General features: G+C 33.1%; 1 protein-coding gene across 1 annotated transcript; it reads right to left on the bottom strand.

Annotated features, from left to right (window-relative positions):
• Positions 1–9,345: 9,345 nt before the first annotated feature.
• Positions 9,346–10,017, bottom strand: LOC131063417 (uncharacterized protein At1g66480). Its single transcript, XM_057997223.2, has one exon. The coding sequence runs from the start codon at positions 10,015–10,017 to the stop codon at positions 9,346–9,348; it is 672 nt and encodes a 223-aa protein (XP_057853206.2).
• Between the last annotated feature and the right edge of the window lie 224 nt (positions 10,018–10,241).

The raw sequence follows: 10,241 nt of genomic DNA, 5'->3' as shown, positions 1-10,241 counted from the left end.
CTTTCTAGCATGCATGCACAAGAGGTCAAGTGAACAATCATTCATTCTCCTTGAAGAAGAGGCACCACCAAATGAAGCAAAGATCATCTTTGTTCCATGTTATTTCTTGGAAGGTTCAGATGATGAGTTTTGTTGTGGAGTAGTGTATAAAAATGGTTATATCACCGAGGTTAGAATAAAGGAATTTACTTGCAACACTGGAAACACCAAAAGAGTTATGAATGCATCATTGACTAAATCTCATAATAAAAGTTCTGAGATAGAGAAAATATTAGAAAAAGAAATGCATGCATGTAAAAAATCATTTGGTTGAAATGGTTAAAGATGTGTTCCCTCTATTCGCTTTCTCTCAATGAAGATTTTATTTGTGCAAAGGGACAAGATATGGTTTTTGTTCAAGTGGACCCCATTCTATTAGAATATAATGTCTAGAGGTCACAGTTAGTAGGCAAAACTTCAGTTGACGGTGTGCAATAAGAGTCCTTAGTTTTTGATACTCCTCTTGCATGTTCAAATGAAAGCACAATTGATGTTACATGAAAAAGAATAATGAAGGAGTGATGAGAGTAGAGAAAAATTTGGAAGAGCTTGAGAATGAAATTGGTTGGGGTAAAATTAATATGTTATATGTGCCCATGGAATGTTGTGAAAATTCAAGAATTATAGATAATCCCCTTTTTGAGCTATACAATTCTTATTCTATTGATGAAAATGTATTCTTTCCTCATAACAAAAATGTACCAGAAATATGTCTCTTTAGTAATGGTTTTGAAAATATTGGTTTTGAAAGAATGAGACATGAACAAGAAGAAGAGAACCATATAGATTCTAAATCTGACTTTTCAGGCTGTTGTATACAAATGGAGAGTGGTCATGCCCATGAGGTTGATATTACAAATCAATACTCAAAAGCTTATGTTGATGGTTGGTTGTTAGTGAATGAAATTGTTAATCAATTCGTAGCCAACGAAGGTGAAAGTGTTAGGTTGATGCTCAAAGAAGACGAGTTGATTGAATTGGTCGCTAAGGAAGATGGAAATACTCTTCCAACAAGTAATGGCCCTGAGATTGGCAATGATGATGAAAATGATAGCACTCTTGATTCTTGTCAAGTGAAAATTGATTTGAACTCATGCAAACAATTTGATTTCTTTCAACAAGTTGGTCCTCACTCATTCAAAATAAATTGTGGAGGTATGGTTGGCTGATTTCAAAGGGTCACGAAGATATATGATGGAGAATGGCTTTTCAGCCACAAGCTTATACACATGGGCTTCTTATATGTGGTGAGTTATCCTTGAGCCTGTATGATATTTATGGGTATATTGGTGCTTCATGAGCATACATCTCTTTTTCTGCAGTGGTTCCTACTTGTCCCAACTTGTTGATGGCTTTTCATGACTATTTTGGAGCATTCTTGAAGGTATGGGATGCTAGCCTTATCTTTTTGTAAATAAAACTATGGTGTGTTGTAGGTGTAGTTTGTTTTCGCTTTCCGATTTTGGCTTGTTAGTCTTGTGTTCTTACTCATTTCCCCTCCACCCTTCTTTAAGCAGCTCCCTATTCTATTTTTATTCTTCTGAATCTTATGCTAAATGGACAAAGCAGTAGTCTTCTTTCTAAGTTATGGGATCCTCTTCATCCTTCTAGTCCTCATCCCCATTCAGAGCCTGTTGTTATCCCGATTTTTGTAAATGGCCCAATTTTAAACTTTTGAGGCAAACCTCTATCACCTATCTTGGTCTCTCTTGATTATTTGTCCTTAGCATCCCCATTTAGTCAGAGAGTCGGCCTTTATTACAAATCCCTAACAAACAAAAATGGTTTGAAAGTTATAATTTTAACCAACCTCCCAACTACATGTATTGTTGGGCATCATGTTGGTTTTCAAACTTTTGGGGAAACCTGACATGGTTCGGTACTTATAATATTCTATGACACCATACATTGTCTCACTGATACTAAGTATTGTCGGGTGATTCTCATATTTCTTATCTTCTTGAAAGCTCCGACATGACAATGAATGAGCATCGGGCCTGATATTGTTTTGTGTCTAAATTCTTCATTATGGTTCTAACATTCTTATTTTACCTGACTCATTGACCAAGTATAGAAAGTAGAAATCCAATCATAACTCTTGTGAATGGGTCCGAGAATATAGAGCTACCATTACATAGTGTGAATCCAAGGCTCATAGGAAGCAGTCTAGTTAATATAAAAATGAAAATGATATGCAAAACTTGAGATAATCGAGTACTTGGTAAATGAAGCTTTCACTCAAACACCTGAATCAGGAACAATCAATAGCCTTTCATCAAAGGAGAAAAGTCACAACAAACATAGTTTTCCTAATAGAGACTGGAACATATATGGTATAGGGTGTGTATTTTCAAGTTCATTTTCTTCACAAGGGAAATCAGATGAATGATTGATTTTCATAGTGATAGCGAAACAACTAGTGTTCTCCGGTCCATGGAATCAACCCATTACTATCCTAAGAACAACATAGATGTTGCAGAAGGGAAAGGTTACAAATTTATAATGGCAACCAAGCTCTCATTAGATGCCCCTATAGGTCATTTCTCTTGGGCGGAGTATGATATCATCACACTAGTTGAACCGAAAACTGAAAAGCCTGTTGCAGCTGCCTTCGTATCCAACTGTGAGGCCATAAATTTCATTTTCAGGCCCTAAAGAAACTTCAAAGCTCCATATTCCAATAGATTCTTATTGTTCTTATCATCAAAATCATGATGGCAAGGTGGGAAATGTGAAGGCCTTAAAGCACTACAAATTCAACCTAGCTTTTGAAAATTCTAATGAAGAAGATTATGTCACAAAGAAGTTCTTCTAGTCCATTGTTGCAGGTGTAGTTCCCATGGTGATTGGAGCTCCAAATATTCAAGACTTCATGTCTGCACCAAAATCAATTTCACATATTAGATGTCAGAAAAAAAACTAGTTTCACAAGTTGAGATTATGAAGAACCTTGCTTCAAACATGACTGCTTATAATGAAACAATAAGCTGGAAATTTGAGGACCCTTCTAATTCATTCAAGATCTTGGCTGACATGGAAGAACTACACTCCTCTTGTCATCCATGAATTCATCTAAAAATACAAGATCAAGAAAATAAAGAAAAAGAAAAGCCTATTTATGATGGTCCTCATGTCACAAATGTAAGAAAATATTCAGAAACTGTGTACCATCTATATGTGAGAGACCAGGAAAAATTTGAAGTGCAATCTTCATAAGGTTTCACAAATTTATATTGAAGGGTATTGAGCTAGTTGTGTTTTCAAAATTTAAGTCTCTAAATCATGTGTTTGTTTGGAAGACTAAGTGCCCAAATGTGATTCATGGAAGTAATGAGTTGAAGATTTATAGAATATATCCTATTGGTTTGACTCAATAAGATTATGTCACAGAGAAGTTCTTCCAATCCCTTGTAGCAGGTGTAGTTTCCATAGTGATTGGATCTCCAAATTTTCAAGACTTTGTGCCTATACCAAACTCAATTTCACATATTAGAACTAGGAAAAAAGAATAGGTTCCACAAGTTGAGATTATGAAGAACCTTGTTTGAAACAGGCCTACTTATAATGAAACAATAAGATAGAAATATGAGGACCCTTCTGATTCGTTCAAGGTCTTGGTTGACATGGAAGAACTACACTCTTCTTGTAGTCCATGCATTCATCTGAAAACACAAGATCAAGAAATGAATATAAAGAAAAGCCTATTTTTGTTGGTCATCCTCGCAAATGTAAGAAAATATTCAGAAACTATGTACCATATATATGTGAGAGAGTGGGAAAAAGTTGAAGTACAGTCTGTCTTCATATGGTTTCATAACTTTACATTAAAAGGACTTGAGCTAGCTGTGTTTTCTAAATTTAAGTCTCTAAATCATGTCTCTGTTTGGAAGACTGAGTGTTGAGATGTGATTCATGGAATTAATGAGTTGAAGATTTATAGAATATATCTTATTGGTTTGATTCAACAAAAAGCATTGTATATATGGGCCTTTTTATAAAAATTTTATTGAGATCAAGTTGTATATTGGCTGAAGAAAAAAACTTAATTGAAATATTTTAGGAGTGGGAAAGTGAAAAGTTATGAAAAGAGGAGAAACCAAAAGTTATATCGGGGAAAAATCAATTTCCAAGAAATGGTTACAAAAACTAAAAAGCCTCGTAAGGTGAAAGGTTTTAAAATGGGTAATGGAAAGAAAGATAGGGGGGGCAATTGTTTTTCTCAATCATTGTTTGTTTTATAGTGGGAGGAGTCTGTGTACTCGGTTTTGTATTGGTAAACAAAGGAGATATTGATAAATCTATGTGTTTATTTGTGATTTCTTTAGATTACAATTCTTACATCTCTTCTATCATTTTCTAATGCAATCTCCATTATATCAAATAATGTGGATTTTTATTTCCAAATCTTTGAATTCAAATTAATTAATCTATTACGTTTGAGGACTTGAGCTAGCTGTGTTTTCTAAATTTAAGTCTCTAAATCATGTCTCTGTTTGGAAGACTGAGTGTTGAGATGTGATTCATGGAAGTAATGAGTTGAAGATTTATAGAATATATCTTATTGGTTTGACTCAACAACAAGCATTGTATAAATGGGCCTTTTTATAAAAAATTTATTGAGATCAAGTTGTATACTAGCTGAAGAAAAAAACTTAATTGAAATATTTTAGGAGTGGGAAAGTGAAAAGTTATGAAAAGAGGAGAAACCAAAAGTTATATCGGGAAAAATTAATTTCCAAGAAATGGTTACAAAAACTGAGAAGCCTCGTAAGGTGAAAGGCTTTAAAATGGGTAATGGAAAGAAAGATAGGGGGGGCAATTGTTTTTCTCAATCATTGTTTGTTGTATAGTGGGAGGAGTCTATGAACTCGGTTTTGTATTGGTAAACAAAGGAGATATTGATAAATCTATGTGTTTATTTGTGATTTCTTTAGATTACAATTCTTACATCTCTTCTATCATTTTCTAATGCAATCTCCATTATATCAAATAATGTGGATTTTTATTTCCAAATCTTTGAATTCAAATTAATTAATCTATTACGTAGATCTACTGCTCATCCTTTTCTTGTTTCTCATCCATGGGTGTAGGAGGAGTGAACTTTGTGTCAGTTTTTGTACATGCACTTAATTTTGGATTTGACCTTTGACATCTATTTCATGGCTATGGATAGATGGTAGTGTGTCATTTATGCTTTCTGGTTAAAAGCATACCCTGTATTTCTATTCATTGCATAACTTGCAAAGGTAATTGCACCTTGTAAAACAAGCAGAGAGCACTTGTAAAGACCATTGCAAGTGACTTAATTATTGGTCAGAATTGTCATTGATATGGGAAAAAGAGTACAAAACTGAAGTAACAAACATGTTAACCAACAGATTTTTGGTGACTCTACTAGGGAATCGAAGAGACTAGTTCTTTCTTGTTTCAGACATTTAATGGTGCCTTCCCAAAATGAAGGTTGGTGACTCTCTTTCAATTGAAGATCACGGAAAAATGATTCAAGGCCAGGCCCAACCAAGAAATCAATTCAAAAAAAGATCACCAATAATGATTGAAGGAATTAATGCTAAAAATGACGAATAGATTCAATCTCTTTGGAATGCTTTTAAAGAAAGAATTTGTGAAGATGAAAGATCGAAGTTAAATCCATCTGAAGATTATGAATCTGCATTACTAGTGAAAAGTGTGCATGAAAGATATTATCGACTGAGTGATCTTGAACTAGAAACTTATCAGGCCGCAACAAAAAGATTAAAATAACTGGTATCATACAATTTTTCGGTTCTTGTTGACCGAGATTCAGTGCCAACATTAGCAGAACTATCAATACCTTAGGATCGCTATTAGCAAGGAAGAGGAAATTTGTACCCATTTGAAGATGAGAAGCCTGAATCCTTTCTAGCATGCGTGGACAAGAGGTCAAGTGAACAATCATTCATTCTCCTTGAAGAAGAGGCACCACTAGATGAACAAAAGATCATCTTTGTTCCAAGTTGGTTTCTTGGAAGGTTCAGATGAAAAGTTTCATTATGGAGTAGTGTATGAAAATGGTTATATCATTGAGGTCGAAATAGAGGAATTTACTTGCAATGCCAGAAACACTGAAAGAGGTATGAATGTATCATTGACTAAATCTCAAAATAAAAGTTTTGAGATTGAGAAAACATTAGAAAAAGAAATGCATGCATGTAAAAATCATTTGGTTGAACCGGTTAAATATGTGTTTCCTCTATCTTCTTGCTCTCTCAATGAAGATTTTGTTTGTGCAAAGGGAGAAGATATGGTTTATGTTAAATTCAACCCCCTGTTGTTAGAATATAATGCCCAGAGGTCACAATTAGCAGCATGCAAAAGTTCAGTTAACAGTTTGCCAAAGGAATCCTTAGTTTTTGATACTCCCCTTGCATGTTCAAATGAAAGCACGATTGATGTTGCATGCAAAAAGAATAATGAACTAGTGATGAGAGTAGAAAAAACATTGGAAATACTTGACAATGAAACTAGTTGGGATAAAATTAAAATGTTATATGTGCCCACGGAATGCTGCAAAAATTCAAGCATTATAGATAATCCCCTTTTTGAGCTATATGATTTCCTAGTCTATTGATGAAAATTTACTCTTTCCTCATGACAAAAATGAACTAGAAATATGTCTCTTTAGTAATGGTTCTAAAAATACTGATTCTGAATATATATCCCCATGCTCCGATACCACTGTCATACTAGGATTTCTAATGAAAATAGTAAATTGGCAAAAGAGGAAATTATATATGTATTATTATGTTACGAAAAAAGAAGAAACAATTTGAGATAAAAGAAGGCCATGTTAGAGGGCCAGCCTTAAACCACACACACTAGGCAATATATTAAGCCTAGAGAATGTTATTCAACTTTGAGTGTTTAACCCTTTTAAGCCTATAAGTGTATTCTTAGTATGGCTATAGACCTTGAGAGACATATTAAGCCTAGAAAATGTCATTCAACTCTGAGTGTTTAACACTTTTAAGCCTAGAAGTGTAATCTTAGTGTGTGTGATTTAAGTCATTCCTTGTTAGAGTAGTTGAACTACATAGAACCGTCGAAGCAGAAACTAAAACCAAAACTTCTAAAAAAGAAACTAAAATTAATTAACCCCTAATGATTAATAGATTAATAATGGTATATCTTAAGGTGCATATACAAAAATGATCTTTTTTTGCTTATTTTTTATAGGTATGATTGTAACCAATGTTGTCATGAATCTTGTGATAATGTTTAGGGATTCCAAATAGCTTGAGTATAGTTGTTAAGGTTATCTTCATGTTTTAAATACCTTTACAAAATGCCCAAAAAAATGCCAAAGGATTTTATCCACTTCGATGAATTAGTCTAATGTTTCCATAGTCTAAAACAATGTTTTAACCTAATTTGTTTTTTTGGCAGTACCTAGCATTAGGCTTTGACGTTAGTTTCAGGGAAACAAAAAATTGAAAATCAATAATATGACAAATGACATCTTTTAAGGTGTAAATAAAAAAATATATAGGTACATGAAGACATCTTGACATCATCCCTATTAAAATATTATATTTTTAATCTTATCATTTATCATACTTTACAGTGTATTATTCATTTATATTTGTATGCACTATGCTATAGTTTAATAAATTCCTTAATGTCACTTTACACAAATATCATCAATGCATTGTCATTGCACTTTATTTGATATATTTGATGTATGAACTCATGATCAATATACACCATGTATTTTCCATTTCCAATAAACTTAAACATGACTATATCTTATCAAACAATAATTGACCTTATAAGACTAGAGTGCATGGTGTAATCTAGTTCAAGACTAGGCCACACAACATTACCTATCAGTGATAACTTTAAGAAACCCAGTCTCAAAAAATGGTATAGAATCTTGGCAAATATTTAATTTAAAATAATAATAATAATATTTTTTATTGGTAAAACTTTCCTTTCTTAAAAGAAAAATATTAATTTTATCAGCAAATTTTTTTATATCATTTTTTTGGTAGAAAATATTGGTGAATCTTGAAAAATAATAAGAGTGTGCATTAATTACTATTGCAAATCCTTTCATATAAAAAAATAGTTTTTTATAGAAAAGTAGAGGCCTAAAGTTTGAAATCATTAATGAATTTAAGGGTTAGACTCTACTTTATTTAGTTTCTAACATTAATTTAAAATAATCTAATAGCTCTCTTTGTATTTTGTGGGATAATATGTACCAACAATTTGTATACTCATGGGGTCAAAAATTGCTTTTAGACCATAGATTTTCATTGAGGTCAACAATTCAAAAGCAATTTCAAACCCCACGAGCATTACAACTTGTAGATACAATTTACCTCATGGAATACAATGAAGGTCATTAGATTATATTTTAAATCAATGGTGCCAACAAAAGATTGTTGATATAACGCTAAGATAACTAATAATTATGATATATTATTCCTCAATTAATTTAAATTTCTACAATAAATTATAATATGTTGGCAAATCTGATCCAATCATTTATTGAATATTATGGCAAACCTTTGAATTAAAAAAATTAATAAAATAAATTCTCTGGCGATTTAAATAACACTTAAATAAAAATTTGTAAAAATGTGGCGATTCAAGTCACCTTAAAAGTTGAACTTATTAGCCAACTTTTGATTCTCGAATTTCAAAAAATAGTCAATTGACGAATATTAGCCACTAAAAAAATCACTATTACCTACTACAAGACTAAACTATATTTTTAAAATGGTCAAATGGTCATGCAAGCTTAAGTCTTTCACAAAATTAGTTTTACCTCACTAATCCATATGTGAATTATTTGAAATTAATTACTAAGATCATATATTATGAACATCTCCTATCTCATTTGAAACCATTTGTTACTCAATTTCCACATTACAAAAAGACATCTAATTCAAAAGAATTAAAGCTAGATTCTTATATTTAGATATCATTCCATTTACATTAGATTCTTTAATTGCAAAGTATTCTAGAAGTCCAAACATATCTCTTTTTCTCTACCCTAGGCTTTCTTACCATTGACATAAACCAAAGTTATTTTCTACATCTCAAAGCAAGTACGTGTGTGATATTAAGAACAAACAAACACAAAAATAAGTATAGAGGTGAAGGTGAACATATTCCATAAGACTACATGATTAGAAGAGATTTCTACTGTGCAGGAGCGAAAACCTCACGTGCTTAATCTGTAATGGACGAACAAATGTTTTACACAAATGCTTATGAACAAATAGTTATTCTCATAACAGCTCGGAAGAAAAATAACATCTATGTAATCGAGATGTTAACATTAGCAGAGGAATCCATAAGCCCCTCGCTTTTTCTGCAAGTTTCACCTACGTTCCCTAAGGAGGGTTTCCATGCCAAATTCTCTTCCTTTTCCTCCCTATCTTCCTCCTCCTTTCCTCTTTCCATTTGTTGGGATTTCTCATGGTTAAGGATTGAATCCAGGATTCTTTCCACTGTAACAGAACTCTCTTGGCTCTCATCCATCATTTCAATAAGCTGAGCTTTTGTCAACCGGACTTTAACCCGAACAGCTCCATTATCTTCACTCATGATCTCAGAAGATGATGGGTCACAATTCATGTGAGAAATATCAGAAATGGATCTGCGTGTTAAGAGCATACTTTCAAGCCTGGACTTTGCATTCGTGGGTATCCCTGAACGGACTCTTCTTGGCTCCCGTTTGTGATTCTCTACCTTTGGCAATTGAACAAGAAAATAGAGGTGCTTAGCGTTGAGAGATGCAGATCCATCAAGAGGTTTTGCTTTCACTCCCATATGACGAACTGCTTCTGAATGCAAAATGGCATAGCCTGGATAATCTGCGAGGATGTCGTCTACTATGAGAGGCCCCTTCACCTTCAACACTTGCCCATCTAATTTCATGATCTTAACACGCCCATGATGTCGTCTGAACAAAATTGCGTTGCCCATCAAGTCCAATTTGAGAAACTAAATCTTAAAGTAAGAACATCCATTATTGGGGGTATTATATTGCTTTTATATACATGTGGATAGGTAGTGACAATTTTGTGGTCTATGAGAAACGTGTTTATTAAGATGAGAGAGAGAATTATTGGGTCCGGTCAACAATGAGCAGCAGTCGTTCAAAATAGTTTTGTTAGACTGGGTCTTTTATCGATCTCTACTATCCTAAT

Source organism: Cryptomeria japonica, chromosome 10 (assembly GCF_030272615.1).
Source record: "Cryptomeria japonica chromosome 10, Sugi_1.0, whole genome shotgun sequence".
NCBI classification, from domain to species: Eukaryota; Viridiplantae; Streptophyta; class Pinopsida; order Cupressales; family Cupressaceae; genus Cryptomeria; species Cryptomeria japonica.
The sequence above is the reverse complement of the archived record's forward strand: the minus strand, read 5'-3'. Positions and strand labels throughout refer to the sequence as shown.

What these genes read in the sequence shown, in the direction of transcription:
- LOC131063417 (XM_057997223.2), bottom strand. Translation starts at nt 10,017, where the DNA reads ATGGGCAACGCAATTTTGTTCAGACGACATCATGGGCGTGTTAAGATC.